The sequence below is a fragment of the Melanotaenia boesemani genome, chromosome 3, assembly GCF_017639745.1.
Source record: "Melanotaenia boesemani isolate fMelBoe1 chromosome 3, fMelBoe1.pri, whole genome shotgun sequence".
Taxonomy (NCBI): Eukaryota; Metazoa; Chordata; class Actinopteri; order Atheriniformes; family Melanotaeniidae; genus Melanotaenia; species Melanotaenia boesemani.
Genome location: NC_055684.1, coordinates 21,673,594 through 21,691,121, shown reverse-complemented (window position 1 = coordinate 21,691,121; position 17,528 = coordinate 21,673,594). Strand labels below are relative to the sequence as shown.

General features: G+C 37.3%; 2 protein-coding genes across 2 annotated transcripts; both read right to left on the bottom strand.

Annotated features, from left to right (window-relative positions):
* Positions 1-6,710: 6,710 nt before the first annotated feature.
* Positions 6,711-9,672, bottom strand: LOC121636599 (elastase-1-like). Its single transcript, XM_041980216.1, has 8 exons — positions 9,564-9,672; positions 9,376-9,473; positions 8,911-9,011; positions 8,552-8,677; positions 8,152-8,288; positions 7,866-8,008; positions 6,975-7,124; positions 6,711-6,796 (listed from the first exon to the last, which is right to left on the bottom strand). The coding sequence occupies exons 1-8, from the start codon at positions 9,601-9,603 to the stop codon at positions 6,785-6,787; spliced, it is 807 nt and encodes a 268-aa protein (XP_041836150.1). The 5' UTR covers positions 9,604-9,672; the 3' UTR covers positions 6,711-6,784.
* Positions 9,673-14,552: 4,880 nt separating this feature from the next.
* Positions 14,553-16,776, bottom strand: LOC121636598 (elastase-1-like). The gene is made up of 8 exons (XM_041980215.1): positions 16,648-16,776; positions 16,358-16,455; positions 16,097-16,197; positions 15,587-15,712; positions 15,322-15,458; positions 15,084-15,226; positions 14,767-14,916; positions 14,553-14,670 (listed from the first exon to the last, which is right to left on the bottom strand). The coding sequence occupies exons 1-8, from the start codon at positions 16,685-16,687 to the stop codon at positions 14,662-14,664; spliced, it is 804 nt and encodes a 267-aa protein (XP_041836149.1). The 5' UTR covers positions 16,688-16,776; the 3' UTR covers positions 14,553-14,661.
* Positions 16,777-17,528: the final 752 nt, after the last annotated feature.

Here is a 17,528-nt window from a genome sequence, read left to right as displayed (position 1 = left end):
CACTGAACAGAGCACTTCAGGGCATATGTTGCTTTTATTAGACTGACTACACCCAGAGGGAATGCTGCCACGTGAACAGACCCCAGTGGTTCTAACAGATCCTCCACCTTACAACACTGCAGAAACAAGCGATAATGCACCTTAATCTGAATATTTTTTGTCTACTAGACTAATGTGACCTCTGTATGGAAAAGCCATGCAGTGAGGAGGATTATGAGCAGATGTGGCACCAATTCAGACATCAAACACTTTGAGTGATTACAGAAAAAAGTGTGCAGCCTTCTGCCTAATGGATTAGCTGAGGCTACTGATGGAAGTGAGTGGTACCATTTACTTAGTAGACGAGTGCTTTTAGTTTTCTCAAAAACATTCAATAAAATTGACCGCTTGTTGGCAGTCAGTACCTTGTGGAAGCTTTGGGTTGTTATAAGGACGTCAGCAGATGATGTTTCAGTCTGAGCTTTCTGGATCGGCAACACTTTTTGACTGTTTTTTCCAAAATAACTCATTTTAGATTTACGGACATTTACTAAAGAAATCAAATGAGACCTTGTTAATCTGGTTATGTTTGTGAATTATTTAAATTTATAGGCCTAAAATATTATGCATTATCTCAAAAGTGCATAAAACATTCACGTCAAGTCAAGACAACTTTATTGATTCCAAAATGGCAATTCATTTGTAGCTCACCCTCTTCCACATATAGACAATCAGTCAGGAAACAAACACGGATCTGGAACTGATTCGTGTTTGTTTCTCTGATCACTGGATCCAACATGTTCAACACATTCAGGACAAAACGGAGTAAGGAAATGCCAGACCTGTTTACAAAATACATTTTTCCCCATATGGAGCAAACTGAAGACTGTAGATATTTTTAATTATGGTGGCAGCAGCGATGCTCCTAGGATGTCAGTGATAATCTTTAATTTGGCTGGTCTAACACCTCTGACCAGACTCAAAGATCTCTGCAGTAGTGATGAATTGCCTTTTGTTTTTGCAGTCTTGGTCCATTTGGGTCCATCAAACAAGAGTGGAAAAAGATTTTGTATGCCATAATGTGATGCTATGCTCATAAATAATTATTTTCTCACTTCTTTTTTTTTTCTCTCTAATCTATCTAACATCTAATATAGCATCATGAGAGCAGGACATGTTGGTCTGGCTGCTGTGCTGTGCAGAACAAACTTGGGTGGAGGATGCGCCTCTTGATTACTCTTAAGTAATACTTAAGTATTACTTAGTGGCTAAGTGGGGAGGGGTGGGATGGGGACTAAAGAAAGAAGAGAGTGGACAAAAAAGAGAAGGAAAAAGTTAAAAGTGGGAAAAAAGCAGACAATTAAACAAAAGATGGAAAAGAACCACAAAAAAAAAAAAAAAAATGGAAAAAAAACAAACAAACAAACAAACAAACAAAAAAAAAAAACCCCGGCTGCTTCAAAGAAACAGAAAACATCCTATGGCTTCTGTAATAAAACACAGCAGACAATCATCAGGAAGACCTGCAGGTTTGTATTTTTGCAGGTATGTAAACAGCATAATAAGAACAAGTATGTGTGTGCGTGTGATATGTAAAATATGAGTTATGAGTTGGCAGAGAAGGCATTAAAGATTATTTATTTATTTATCTATTTATTATTAAAAATAATAATAATATTACATTTCAATAATACTTGAAAAGTGACTTTGCCACACTCATATTTGTACCATTTTGGTGGCCTTTCAAAGTACCTCGGAAACTGACTTTATAATTATGACATTAGCTGTACTTTGTTTTTGCAAATGAACCTATCAGTCTATCACTAGCATGGCTGACATTATTGAACACTGATCAAGTTTGGATGCTGACATATCCTGGTCTTGTTAAGCATCAAATGACTCACGCTAATGATTTTTAAAAAATAATAATAATTTGAAGTATAGCTAATTGAAAAAATTTTTTCAGTGACCGAATTTAAGTCCAAGAGTTTCTTGCCAATTTTCTTCAGAAACAGTAAGTAAACATAGCATATTTTCATTTTAATTATCATGATTAAAATATCATTTCACATTTATTATCTTAATTATTTTTCTAACCGTTGACTTTAGAGAATTCATGTAATAGCCATTTTGTGTTCATGGTCGTCAACCCCTCACAGTGTAAGAGTTTGTAAGGTGTACGTTTCTTATCACAAGATTGCATTAATTAAGCAGAGAAGTTGATGAATGCATTGTAATTGGCCCTAAAAGTCATCTGTCTCTCATCAAAGCAGGGAACATATCCTCCTTGCAGAGATATTACAGATTCACTGACCTTTTGATATAGTTCCTCCAGCTGTGAAGATGGTTTTGAAAAATGCCATAAAATTATCTATAAAATCTGTGCTGATTATCTCAAGTAACAATTTGTAATTAGATTGGTAATCTTGGGTTGACGTCTCAAAATTGTGTGCTGAGATAAATTAATATTCATAGGATCACTTAAGTATGTTTTGTCAGATAATTGGGGATTTTTAAAGCAATAAAAAGCATTTTCTTAACAGTCTGTGCATCTACAAAGCATTTATTAACAAAAAATAAATGCTTATCTGTTTATCTCCTAATCAGATATCAGTATGACCACAAGTCACCCTGTCATAACTCAAGATCTCCATACTCAGGTATCAAGAGCTTTCAGTCGCATCACACTGTCTACATTAACAAGATTTCCTCAGATACTAATTAAATAAAATGTGGTATTAGAAGCAATATATTGAAGTCTTGTACATATTAGGTAGCATCCCGGGCTGTAATCATGCTTAACCATCACTGACTCACACACAGCTGTGCACCCAACATCCAGTCATATGCATGTGACATTTAGTTTACTATCACTCCCCTGACAGACTCTTATCAATGAGACAGCTCTCTTTATCATCCCAGGCTCCTCCATATGTCCCACATCTTTGGTCTTTTTTGACTTAAAAGCCCCATAAAACAGCTTGGATAGAAGTCAGGAAGGTTGAACAAATAACTAAGTTTGCTCTGAATGATCAGCTCCAGTGACAGACAGTGCCCACCATCTCACCATTCTACAGCTATGTAGAAATTTGAAACAAAAAAAGGATCCATCCATTATCTTGACCGCTTATTCCATTACAGGTCGCGGGTGAGCTGGAGCCTATCCCAGAATTTTAGCAGGTGAGAGGCAGGGTTCACCCTGGACAGGTCACCAGTCTGTCGCAGGGCCAACACAGATAGACAAACAACCATTCACACACACACACACACACACACACACACTCTCTCCTAGGGAGAATTTAGAATAACCAATTAACCTATCATGCATGTCTTTAGACGGTGGGAGGAAGCCGGAGAACCCGGAGAGAACCCACGCATACATGGGGAGAACATGCAAACTCTACACAGAAAGGCCACCGTCCTCAAGGTTCGAACCTCCCCCCAGCCAAGATTTGAACCGGCAACCTTCTTGCTGTGAGGCTGCGGTGCTAACCACCACACCACCGTGCAGCCCTACAGTAGAATCACTGTTGCTTAAACTCCCCCAAATTCTTGTTTTTATTATAAGTTTTCCTTACAGAATATCCCCCACTCTATACAGAATCCTCATTAAAATGCCGATGAAAAGAAAAATCATTTGTTTGCTTTTACAATTTTACTTTTTAAATTAGATTACCACATTAGCTGTAAAAATCAATTGTTTATTAAAATCTAGACCCTTTCAGAGTAGTAATGGTGAACTCAATTATTTTTACTGAATCGAGTTTAAATAAGTCAATTAACCAAAGTGAATCTCAAACAACTGATTGAAACAGGAAAATAACCCATTTAATTGTGGGACAAAAAGAGTGAAAGATCAACAGATCTCAAATGGGAAACATTTATTTTGAGCTAGTGAGTGATTAGTGACACACTGTGAGTCGAGCCAGACAAACATTCTGTGGGCTACCACTGAGTGATTTGTACGTGCTGTGAGTGTGGTTGGCTACTGTTGGAAACTGAGTGATTTGTTCATGCTACAAGTCAGCGCCAGGATACTACGGTGATTCCAAGCTCACAGAAAGGGATGAGATGAGTAAGTCAGGGCGTTGTATGTGCTGTGAGTCAAGCAATGCTTCGTACTGTGAATTTAGTGACTGATTTGAAGCTCACAGTAAGGGAGGGGGTAACTGAGCGAGTCTACGTGCTGTGAGTTGAGCAATGCTAATTGAGCTAGTGAGTGATTCTCTTGTGTTGTGAGTAGGGCTGGGCTACTGTGAGCTGAGTGGTTTCCATTTGTTCATAGCTCATAGCATGGAGGGAAATGGTGATGGCTCTCCAGCGAAACTGAGAGTTTAGTTAAGAAATACCAGCTGTTTCTTTTCCCACACTTACAATGATTACCTTGATGTACACTGATTGGCCAAAAGAAAAGTCACCACCAAAAAAAAAAAAAAGGTTAATATTTTCTTGGACCACCAGCATTCGCTGTGGCATTGTTTTGATAAGCTTCTGCAAAGTCACAAGATTTATTTTAATCCAGTTTTGCATTATTTTCTCATCAAGATCTTGTGTTGATTGGAGAGTCTCACCACTGTGCAAAGCCTTCTCCAGCACATCCCATAGATTCTCAGTGGGGTTAAGGTCTGGACTCTGAGGTGGCCAAAAATGGTGTCTCATGCTCCCTGAACCACTTCCACAATTTGAGCAAAACATTTACATGATCGTTGATCACAGTCATTCAGAATTTTTTTCTAACCACGTTTTCTACCCAAAAACAATGATTCTCCACTATCCTTCCAGTTTTTAATAATGCATTGTACAGAGTTCCTAATCCAATTTTGTTGTTTTCTGCAAACTCCTCGGATGTTTTCTCTGCTTGATGCATGCCAATTATTTGACTTTTCTTGAACAGACTAACATCTTTTCCACAACCAGAGTATGTGTCTTTCCACATAGTTCTTTAAGAAATGATAAGCTACACATTGCATCAGCTGGGGTTAAATAACTTGTAATCTTCAATAAGAAACTTGTATCTCTTTGCATAGATAAATCTAGGTGACAACTTTTTTTTTTTTTTTTTGGCCATACAGTGTGTAAATATGGTCTTATGTGTTCCACACTAGAGGGGTTTAACTGTATGAATTTATTGATATCAAGGATCGTTGCAACATTATTTTGCCACTGAATTTGAAGCTGTGTGTTTTAAAGGTAACACTGCTACCCGGTAAAAGTATAGTCTTAAGAGTTTATCTGAGATCCTACAAATTGTCCATTCCAATTGTGTTCTTTTACATGTTTATGTCTTTGAGTTTTTAAAAAAATAAAATAAGAAAAAGCATTGCAAGAACCAGAATTTTGATGTGTGGGTTATGTAATCTTCTCTTCTGAATATCTGTTGTGTTGAAGTGCTTCATCCAACCTAAAAACAATCATGCTCTTTTTACGTCTCCATGTTCAGATTCCAGTAAGTCCACCTGACCCTGCCAAGCAGAACCTGTAGGCACACTAATCAGAAATGACACTGACTCACTTGCTCAAAGCTGACAGAGCTGTTGGCAGTGGCAGGATGCCTTCAGCTATCTGGGTTGTGAAAGCGTGTCAGGGTTAGCAGACAACACAGCCTCACAGTCAATATGTGCTTCATACTGTACAAGTGTTTGACCTGGGCTGCTTCAAATGATACATGCCCAGTGGTAACTGGCCTACCCCTGTTACTCAGATGTGTTCTTTCTCACCTCTCTCACACACATGTGCAACATGTCGCAGGTCATTATGTCTATGTTTTTTTTTTGTTTGTTTTTTTTTTTTTTGTCTGTGTGTGTTTTTCCATCTGCATATATTTAATCTTGACTGTTTTTTTCTGTTTTTCAACACTTTAATGTGCACATTTTTAATGATCATTGTTGTGATCACAGTTCCATTCTGCATTAGCTTGTTCCAGAAAATCTTTAAAAAAATCTTGCAGAGACTTTGATCTCCTCTAGAGAAGATGACTAATGAGTAAACGTCAGACTTCTCTGTCCCTGAGTAGAAGAGTAAAACATAGTGAGGCATATATGGAAAAATGAATTACCAAACACTTGTGAAAAAAAGCCCAGGTGTCAGTTTCTCTACCTCAAAAAGACTTTTGCAAATGTAACTCCATGTCTTGTAGAGATAGCCCAGCTATCTCACATTTACAATGATTTGATACAATTCAAACTTTTTCAGATACATAACAGAATTTTTTCATTTTGGGGCGTCATATACAGACTATGAGGACACATGAAACTGTTAGAAAACCTTTAGAAAGTGAATTTTGCATAATATGGGACCTTTAAAGTGAAAAATATGTTCTGTAGCACTCAGTTTGATATCTTATACAGCTCCCTAGAGTAACCATCTGAAATTCTGTTATGTTTTTGGAAACTAAATGTTCCACTTTACTCAGCATTTATTGGTTGTAGGCCATCTAGATTGTAATGGGTGTAAGCAAACATTGTTTTAGAGTGTCTTCCATCCCTTCAATTAAATTTTCTCTGAAGCTTTGAAATTTTCACCACTTCCATACCATATCCATACCCACAGCTTAGCAATCCGCTCTAAAATCATTTGGAGTGAATTTTGCAGTCACTCAAAAAATCTCCTTAAATGAAAATATGTTTTCATGTGCTCTGTCTAAATTATGCTTACTGTCCTTTGAAAATCACAGTAAGCAAAGCTTGCTGTTTTTCACACAGTGTTGACAACAAACAAAAGAGCAAAGTAAATAAAATGAAAGGACTCTTTATTCTGATGGCATTAAAGATGAATCCTCTTGTTTCCATGGAGATTGCCCCTCTTCTCAACCCATGATCTAGAAAATAAAAGAACAGATGAATCATTAAGTAATTATCCACAAGAACAGATCAACAAAATATTGCAGATATTTGTGTATTTGTGAAAAATGATTGTCGGAAAGTGATAGTAGTAAAAGAAAACAACAATTTTAAACATTTGTTTAAACATTGAATACTGTTTAATCAACTACTAACGCTGTTCATCCAGCTGATGTAAGCGGAGACACGGGTAAAGACGGTAGGCTTTCTGTAAGCATTGCAGCCAGAGGAAGACACGAAGCTGGTCACACCGTGGACAACCCACCTACCGTTGACACTGCAGTTCAGGGGGCCACCAGAGTCACCCTAAATACAGAAACAATAACATATAATAGATCAAAGCAAATTTATATCATTAATGGCTTTACAAGAACTAAATTTTCTAAGTCACCAAACTCATTATTTTTTCTTTTATTCATTTTTAATCTCAGTCAGCCTGGAGTAACTTTGTGAAGAGCATGAGCTTGCAAGACTTTGACACTTTATGCTTCTTAAGCAGTAACTTGGATCATTGCAACTGACTTATGCCCCTGCTGATGCAGCAACTAATCCTGCATGTGCCCTCCAAAATATATTGCTTGACAGGAAGGGGTCAGCCCAGAGCTCAGTGGGAGACATTCAAGTTTACTCTATCACAGGAGACCTGAACTGGATTCTGACAAGTTCCTCCCAGGGTTTTCCTAAGCTTGATTATATCTACACATTATCTGAGCAATGACAAAGTGGTTAAGCAAAGAAGTCTCCAAGCACCTTGTCAAACATCCAAAAATATTAAATAGTTCTAAGTGGAAACAGATAACTCCTGCCATGTTGCATGAACTCCCTGTTTATGCTTTCCAAATTATTATTTAAAATATATGCTTTTTTAAATAGTTATGATTCACTAAAAAGGCATCAAGGGTTAACATGTTGTGAAAAGTGACAAAAATTAGGGCAGTGTTTTATTCTTTCTTCTGTCTTTTTCATAATGTGGCTTACAAAACCTTTAGTGAATATATCATGATAAAGTAAAAGGTTTTATGAGTTGAAATTAAACAGTCTGCTCACCTGACAGCCAGATTCACTGCCACCACCAGCACAGACCATGGAGTCCTTGACAGTGCTGCCCCACCATCCGCTGCTGGAGCAGGTTCTGTAGTCAACAAGAGGCAGGGAGGCCTGCTTCAGCTGAGCAGACAGCTGGCCTCCAGCTGGGCACAGCAGGAAAAAAAACCATCAGTGTTAAATCATTGTAATGCTTTTGTGTATGCTAAATATAAATAAATAAAAAGAAAAAGAGAGACAGAGAAAAAGAAATAACAAATATATAATTTTGTCATGATGTCAGACTCACTCTGAGTGCGGCCCCATCCAGTAATGTAGCAGGGGTTGTTGTGGGGCAGAACCTGACCAGAGGGAGGCAGCGCACCGAGCTGGACGTAGGTATTAAGAGAAGCATCAGAGGACAGACGCAGGAGAGCAATGTCCCACCTAAAAGTCAGTTCAACATCTCCTCATTTCAGTACATAAAAACAATACGTTGCAATACGTTTTTAAGAAAGTGAGGCGTCAGCATGCATTAAAAGTTAGAATGTGATGCACAATTCCAACGCTGGATGGAAGTAATTTTTACACAATGTCCCTTTTAATATTTTCCAAAACCCACATAAATTTTGTTTTAATATGTGGTATGCAAACTGTTTGTAAAGGAGTTGTATTTGTTCTTTATGCATGCACATGTCTTCATAACTAACCCTCCAGCAACATTGTTGGAGTTCCAGTTGGGATGAACGTAGACACGGCTCACGCTCATGTACTGCTCTCTGCCCTCATGGGAGTTGATGTTGTGATCTCCAAGAACAACACGCCAGGTCATAGATCTGTGGCAATGCAGGGAAAAAAATGAAAGAGAGAACGACTTAATTAAATAAAACTAAAAGTATTTTTTTACTCTAGTAAAGCTAATATCTGAAAATCAACATGAACCTCTGATGTTTTATAAATCTAATTAAACATAATGAAACATCATGAGTCTTTCTTTCTCTTAGAACTTTCTTATCACTTTACTTGGCTTTAGACTCTCCAGCTATTCTGTAATGTATGAAACTCCCACCTGTCCACGCAGTGAGCAGCAGTCATGACCCATCCACTCCTGATCAGGGTTCCTCCGCATGTGTGGTAGTAACTGCTGCCAGACAGGTACTGAAGAGAGATCTAACACATGCAGCAATAGAGAGCTTTACAAACAGATACATGTTTCTTAACAGCATTTTTGCCACTAAAATGTATTTAAAGGTGGCAAAGATCTAAGTTTTCCTGTGTTTGCACGTGTCAATGTTGGAAAGAAATGTGACATATGTTTTAACTCCACTAACAGGTGTACTTGCTAGTTCCTTTGACCATAAATAAAGAGCACATTATAATGAATAATGCTTATGTACATCCATATTGTCAGTTATGTGGTTTATTTGACATCATATGAGAAAAAATAATTTTGTTGGACAAGGTGATCAGTGTGGCAGACTGTTACTCATAGCTTAGTGTATATTGTTGAGTTAGGTATAGAGTCAGATTGTACCTGCCAGGGCCACGAGTTGGGACTGGCCACCTGACCCCCCACAACTCTCTCTTCAGTACTGTCTTCCTCCAGGTACCTAGGCTGGGGTTCAGCCAGCACTAAATAAAGCAGAGACACAGAGAGCAAAGTAGTCAGACATCATGAGGGCGTGTATGGAGAATTTTAAAGAGGAACAAGACATTTCTTACCCAGGGCTGCAAGAGTGGTCAACACAAGAAACCTGAGCATGTCTGCAGTCTTCTGAAAGTTCCTGCTGTGGGAACATGTGCCCACTTTCCTTTTATACCCTCAGAACTACCTCTGCTGATAACTTGTGTACTTCTTGTTCAAGTCCAGTACATGTCCACCTGTGTGTCTCTCACAGTTATCGCTGCAAAGGGAGTAGCTGGAATCATTAGCTGGAAACAGCTGACATTCGATTTGTCCTTTTTTCCATTTAAAAACTGACCAACAGTATTCTCTCAGCTTTTAACAAAGCTTCACTTTACCTTTACTTTTTATACTTTGTATTTACTACAACAGGTTTTTTTTTCTTTATTTTGTTGTTGTTTTTTTTCTTTCTTTTTTTTTTGTCTTGTTTTGTTTTTTATTGATACCGAGTGAATATTTTGTGTAAAACACATTATTTTAATGTTATTTCATTGTCATTGACTGTACTGTTCTGTTGGATTTGGTAAGACATTACTCAAATGTTTAAGAAAAACCCCATTTCCTGTCAAGAGCAATATGTAAATAAGTAAATCACACACATACACAGACATTTTTCTGCAAATGCATCCCTGCCATTAAAACATACTTTTTTCTTTTTTTAGCACAATCAGAGTGAGTGAATTTGTCCTCTTTGCGATTGTGTGGAAACTGAAAACATTAATGCACAAAAAGTCCTATTAAAAGGTGATTAGATGTTTTAGTTGCACATACAATAAAAAACTTTACTTGCTAACAGTGAGATGCAAATATAGTTAGAAATCAGGTAGGTGTATAGTTCAAATACCAGTAAAACCTTTAAACAGCAAATGCATTATAACCCTGCATCATTAATCACATTCCTACTAGCCAACATGTAGGTAGGAGATGCAGGTTTTAGATTTTTGTGTGCATCTTTCTTTTAATGTTACAGGTAACAGGTTATCCATGAATATAGATTAAGATCACTGAAAGTTTCAGGAAAAAAGGATATTGTCAGGATTGTAAGGATATTCCACTTTGAGCCTTTGATAAGTATTCATGAGGCCTTGTAGACTTGATATTCTTAGTGTGCATGCTCAGTGAGGCTGTGCAGTCAGGTTGCTGAAGCATGGAAGCATCCATTTATGTTGGATGAAACTCCTCAGCCATATGAGGGGATAAACAAGTTTTGTTATTTTATTTTAAAAAATATATATATTTCTTGACATGTCATTTACTGTGATACTCTGCAATTGTATGTCTTATTTAACAGCAGTAGAAACAAACCTTAACTGTAAAATCTGTGTGTCAGCATTGTGTTTGTTGTTGACTATCTGGTGTTGTTGTAAATTTATTGTAAATTTAAAGAGCCTCTCACGTGTTTCAAGGTCAGATTTGAATTTGAATAAAAGCCTGCAACATTTACTGGCATTTAGCAGATTTTATGTTAAAAGGGGGTGAGAAACAGAAGTGCAGGACTAAAACATCATAAAAACCCTGTAAAAATATTTAAGACATGCAAATGGATATCTCCAGTCACATCATTTTGAGTCTTTTTTTCTTTTTTTATTCAAGCCAAGAAGCAACATGTGTGCAGTTCCCACTATACAGCAGCCACTTATCATACATCTGCTGTACTCTCTATTAGTGCCTGAGTGCTTAATGCAGCCTTTTTCACAGTAAAATGGCCCAAACCAGAAAAAACAGGCAAAAACAGAGCAACATAAGCCTTTTGAATTTTTAACACAGATGCAAAGAAGAACCAAATTTTGTTGGAAAACAGCTGAAATAATACACAAAAAGATATAAACCTTCTCTCGCTCCACAATCTCAACATTATACATTACTTGAAATAATAATAATAATAAAGCATGTTTCTGTGACCCTCTTCCTAAGTCTGTTTTCTGTTTGTCCCATTTCTGTCACATAGTTGCTGAGTGCTGGTGCTGCTCACGTGCAGCTTTGAATGGAAAAATGTGTTTTTAGGAGTTCAGATGAGACAAGAAATTATTAGGCTTTTATCTGAATTCCAGGAATCATATTCATGCTGATGAATCATCCCTCATCTATTCATCTGTCCACTAATGTCATCTTCTCCAAAGATATATTGAGATGACTCTAATTCAATCAGGATAGGAAATTATTCAACATACAAATAATCATTCTGATCAGTTTTATTTGTCAAACATTTCCCAGGAAAATGAGTTGTAGAGGAAAACTTATTCAGTTTAGAATATAGTCCTGTATTTATATTAGATTTACTGTAAAATTATCTTTTTCTTCTTTTTCATATTATACTGGTGTTACTGAGTTCTTTCATGTGATGCAGTAGAAACAAGGAAGGAAACTGTTGGCTTCTGGGGTGCATTAGATTGAAAACTTGATATAAAATTGACTATCTCATGCACTGTTGTTAAATCTGTTGCTTTATGGGCCAACAAAGTCACCTTGAGATGAACAATGAAAACTGATACACACAGTCCCTCAATCACAAAAGTGTTTAAAAAAATATTTTAAATTTCACATTTTTAATCCAATATTGCTTTTATTTGTTTATTTTACAAATGCTGTGGTTCAATGATTTGTAATGGGAAATAATCATTATTAGGTCTCAAGTCCTAAGTCTTTCGCCACCCTAAATAATTGCCTGTTCGAGAAACAGACCATAAATGCAGTCTTTTCCACATCTCTGCAAGACACAGCAACAGAAAGCAAAGAAAAACAGAGGAATTGGTGTGAAAAATAAAATTATGAAGTTATTATAAATGAGCATAGGCTTTTAAAATTTTTATATATTATTTGTATAAATATTGTTTTCTACAAACAAAATTATCTATGCATCCATTTTCTGTTTATGTGGGACCAGACTACAGGGTCAACAGTCTCAACACTCTACCATTTACGAAACCACCTCAGAGAGGTCTTGAGCCTCGTCCCAATGGGACATGTCAGAAATATTTCCCCTGTGATGTGTCTGGAGGGCAACCTGACCAGATGCCCAAATTATTTCCCCATTTGGCTCCTTCTGAGCAGGGAGGAAGAGGAGCAGTAATTCTCTAAGCTCTTTGTCCTATCCCTGACAATCCGTCCTGACACCCCCACGAAAAAGCTTATTTCTGCTTCTGCACACAGCTGTAATGCTGATGAGGACTAGTATCAGACCAAGTGGTAATTTAACAGGTAAGCAAGTAGCCAGCAAAAACTCAAAGAGAATATTGACCTGGCCTTTCTTATTAAAATCCCATTGAAGATTTGTGGGTTTTTTAAACGTGAGTACTACAGTGAGTGATGACAAAACACCACTTGGGATCATTGTGAAGTGCTACAAAACATCTTCAGATCATAAAAAACAAACAAAAAATATTTACTTCACCAACAATAGTACACAAATCTTTGAAAAATGGAAATATTCTTTTCATTAGTTAAACGTTTACTGTTGAATAACATTTTGGATCTACTGATTGCAGTGAATGATTTGCCTCTTTTTTGTTATTGCAGAGCTGAGGATAAGAAATCTGCATGTGGTCATTTAAAAGTTTCAAAACTGATGTTCAAACACTGGGAAGAGCAATTATGGGAAATATTTTTAGCAAATATTTTTCATTTATAGTTTTTTGTAAATGAAGCAATACAACACATTAATAAGACTGTAACTATATCAAAAAGCTAGTTTAAGAGACATATGCAGTTAAAGTCTGTTTTCCAAATTTTCCAATTTTAATTTTTTCTACACTACTTTGGTCACTTTTGGAAGCAACAAAAGCAGCTGTTGCATTTATGTAACCTTTTTATACGCAGTTCTGTTTTACTGTGCGATAATATACCTGCCAAGACCAGGAGGTGTAGTAAGAAACTGTTTTACTCCATCTGCAGCTCATCCAAGACGCTGCTCCTAGAGTTTTAATTGGGACCAAGAGATCTGAACACATCACACCAGTTTTGAAATCTTTACACTTGCTTCCAGTCAGTGACAGAATAGATTTTAAACCCTTCTGATCTTTTACCCAGAACGGTTTAGGCCCAGAATACATGTGTAATATGCTAAGAGAATATGAACATAGCAGTGCTCTTAGATCCAAAGACTCAGACCAGAGTCCAGACTAAACATGGAGAAGCAGCATTTAGCTGTGATGCTGCAAACAAGTGGAACAAACTGCCAGTGGAGATTAAACTTTCAGCAAATGTAGACATTGTTCAGGTTGAAAACATTTCTTTCCTCATGCATCTATGCATCAAATCTGCACAATAACTTTTTTAATGTAATTTATGATTTTTTTTTAGTTTTGCTATTTGTTGCTGCCTTTGCACCATCTGTAATGCTTTTAATGTTTTATGTAAACCACTTTCAATTGTCCTGTACATGAAATGTGCCATACAAATAAACTTGCCTTGCCTTCTCCCTCCATGTACCAGGTCTGATGCTTCATGCACAGACATCATTGAGCCACAGGGGGAACTCATCAATTAAAATTCAATCGTGTTTAAATTAGATTACCTCCTTACATTAATTATGTCTACATTTAAATGTGAACATCTCTCCATAGTGACTCATTAAAAAACAGCCTTAACATTTCTTACCTGTGGCTGTGAAAGTTGTAAACAGCAAGAAAATGAGCATGCTGGCAGGGTTTTAGTGTTTGTAAATGCTCAGCTTTTTCTTACCCTGAGCTGACTATTTGAAATAAGAAGGCAGCAGGGCAATGCATTGGGTAGAAGTGCACCTGTGTCAGCTGACTGTGTCAGACAGTTTGTAGTAAAGTGTGGTGTGGTCAAAACTTAAAATCTCCATCAGTATCCAAATGTTGAACATAAATTTTCAGTCTATGCCTATATAAGAAATTTGGTGCCTCTTGAAGAAAAGTCATCAGTCACCTTTAGAAGGTTTCCTATTGGACAGTTTGATACGTTAAAGGTGCAAGAAATGTGATAATTAAACTTTCATGATGATAGAAAAACAGAACAAAATAGTAAATGTGTGAACATGAAGAAAAAGAAAAGGAGCCATCATATAAAGTTTGACTAAGTTTATTTTTGTAGAACGTGACTAGCAAACATGCAAACTGGGGTAAATATGGTCTTTGACTTTGCAGGATGCAACCCAGAAGACTCTTGCACTTATTACAAGATCTGAAAAAAGAAAATGTAAATAAGCATCAAACTTCTTGCATTTCTGTACAAAGAAGGATTTAACATCTTGCTCTGTTGCATATCTTTCATACTGACCGAGTTCATCCAGTCAATGTAGGCAGACACACGGGTGAACACAGTGGGCTTCTTGGGAGCGTTGCATCCCAATCCTGACACAAAGCTGGCAATACCGTGCACATAGTATTTGCCACTAACCTGGCAGTTCAGAGGGCCACCAGAGTCGCCCTAGGAGATGCAAGATTGAAGTCAAATTTGAAGATTACAATTTTTTACCTGTCTATCATTTACTATCATACTGGTACATAAATTAGAAACTTGTCATAGCAGAGGTAAGATAAGCTCATATCGCTTTCTAGATATGTAGTTTCTCTTAGTCACATGAGAAGACTCACGTTGCATCCAGCCTCTGCACCACCACCTCCACACACCATAGTAGTCTTCACGGTGCTGCCCCACCAGCCACTGCTGGAGCAGGTGCTGTGGTCCACCACAGGAAGATAGGCCTGCTTGAGCTGAGCAGAGAGGCTACCACCAGCTTTTCAAAGTGGCACATAGGATTAGAACAAATTAATAAATTTAATTCAGCATGGGCATTAGCAGGAGGGTCAGAGGGATTTGTAATGAACCTACTGGAAGTGCGTCCCCATCCAGTGATGTAGCAGGGGTTGTTGTGGGGCAGAATCTGGCCTGAAGGAGGCAGAGAGGCCAGCTGGACGTAGGTATTAAGAGTAGCATCAGAGGACAGACGCAGGAGAGCAATGTCGTAGCTAAGATAAAAGGAGAGGAGATTTTTGGCTAAAGCTTTGACATTGCTCTGACATCACAAATGACATCCCAAGCATCAAATACTTTCCTCTTAGGAGCTAAAAAAGAACATAAAATGGCCAATCCTCACCCACTAGCAACACTATTAGAATTCCATTGAGGGTGGATATAAACACGGCTGACACCGATGACCTGCTCTCTGCCACTGTTGACGTTAAGATCATGTTCACCAAGAATAACACGCCATGTCCTGGAGCTGCGATGTTTCAGTAGAACCAAAGAGAAGCACAATATTGTAAACAATCAGTATTTAGATATACTTACAAGTCAGTATGGCCTCCTGACTTTTCATGACAGATGACTGATGCAGAAAGCAGACAGAACCATCAATAAAATTTCTGACTCATTTCTTTTGATTTGCTTTTGCCTTTCTAATCAAATCTGTGAAGGGTATAAATGAGGTTATGAGAAGCTGGTGATATGCTGGTAACATTTAAAGTCATTGAAATAAATCACACGTCAGTACTGAGATAAGACTTGGCTAGAGATATTTGAGTGAAAGTAATCAAAAAAGTGCACTAATAAAACTCACACAGCTGAAGAATGTTGTTTCTAAGTCTGTAGTTAATCATTATGTTACCTGTCCACACAGTGAGCAGCAGTCATAACCCAGCCTCTCTGAATCAAGCTTCCTCCGCATGTGTGGTAGTAACTGCTGCCAGACAGGTACTGAAGAGAGATCTGAGAAGAGACAGTTAGACCTGAAATCTCTGTCTCAGAATTAAAAACATTCAAGCTTAATTTGGGTTTAATTTGTCATATTAGTTTTTTTTTTTTTTTTAATTTTCTTCAGACAAAATATGTGCATCCAAACATAAATATAAAAATGGGAGCAGATTACCTGCCAGGGCCAGGAGTTAGGACTGGCCACCTCACCTCCAACAACTCTCACAGCAACATCCTCAATGTACCTGGGCTCAGGCTTCAGCTCAGCCAGCACTAGTTAAACATCATAATAGAGACAGAAGCTTGACTATGACATAGATCCCAAAAACATCTTTTTACATAGTTTTGAATAATTAAATAATTACGCTGGTTTCAAGAATGTAATATTAATTTAGAGCTACCATGAGTTGGATAAAAAGAAAGTAAATAGGACAAACATTAGGCAGTAATAAATCATTTTCTTACCCAGGGCTGCAAGGCTTGTCAACACCAAAAACCTGAGCATGTTTGTATTGCGTCCAAACTTCTCTACAATGACCCAAAGCTTCTCTCCGTCTTTTAAACTGCAACCTGGCCTTGAACTGACGTGGAAAAGCATGACTGCTGTTTTTTTCCGCTGACTGAAGCCAAGTATGCACCTGTGGTTTGTCTCACACACCATTATCAGTTAAATCAGTCAGTTAAAACACACCTCTCACTTTGACCAGTTTAATGCAGAAAACTTTATCACTAGATGACATGAGTCATAGCGATTCACACTGTTGCATTTATTTAGAACTGTAGGGCATGGCACAGCTATTTTGGGCAAATGTTTATGGGAAAACATTTCTGTGGTCAAGAAAGTGCCTTAAAGAAGACGGGTGTAATGTCCATCTGACATGTTGACTACATTTGTCATCTTGTTGGATAAGTATTTAAATATACATATTTGCTAAATAATTTTTGTTTGTACTTTACAAACCCATAAGATGATTGTCTCCAGCCTGAAATCTATTAACTTGAGTCAGATTTACAACACATTGTTGTGGATGCTTTCATCACATCATGAAATGCCTCATGAGAAACACCAAGGAAATTGACAAATGTGTCTTTGAGAGGGTAGTTTTTTTTTTTGTTTGTTTGTTTTTTGTTTGTTTTCTTTTTTTTTGTCTCACAGGTAAAACTCACAGGTAAATAGGAAAACCATAAATCCAGTCTGATTATTATGATGAACTAAGCACGGAAACTAAAGTGTGATTATAAAATATTTGATGACATCCCCAACAATGAATGTTGTATGTTCATCAAAGCAAATATATATAGTCAGAAATGATAAGTTCATTATTCAAATAATCTGAGTTATTTGC

Bases quoted from the DNA above. Each gene is read 5' to 3' on its own strand.
- LOC121636598 (XM_041980215.1), bottom strand. From the start codon at position 16,687: ATGCTCAGGTTTTTGGTGTTGACAAGCCTTGCAGCCCTGG. The intron at 15,713-16,096 runs GTAACATAATGA...GAAACATCGCAG, and splicing joins GCTGCTCACTGTGTGGACAG to CTCCAGGACATGGCGTGTTA. The intron at 15,459-15,586 runs GTGAGGATTGGC...CTTTTATCTTAG, and splicing joins TCTAATAGTGTTGCTAGTGG to CTACGACATTGCTCTCCTGC.
- LOC121636599 (XM_041980216.1), bottom strand. From the start codon at position 9,603: ATGCTCAGGTTTCTTGTGTTGACCACTCTTGCAGCCCTGG. The intron at 9,012-9,375 runs GTACAATCTGAC...TGCATGTGTTAG, and splicing joins CCAACTCGTGGCCCTGGCAG to ATCTCTCTTCAGTACCTGTC. The intron at 7,125-7,865 runs GTGAGCAGACTG...TTCTGTATTTAG, and splicing joins GCAGTGAATCTGGCTGTCAG to GGTGACTCTGGTGGCCCCCT.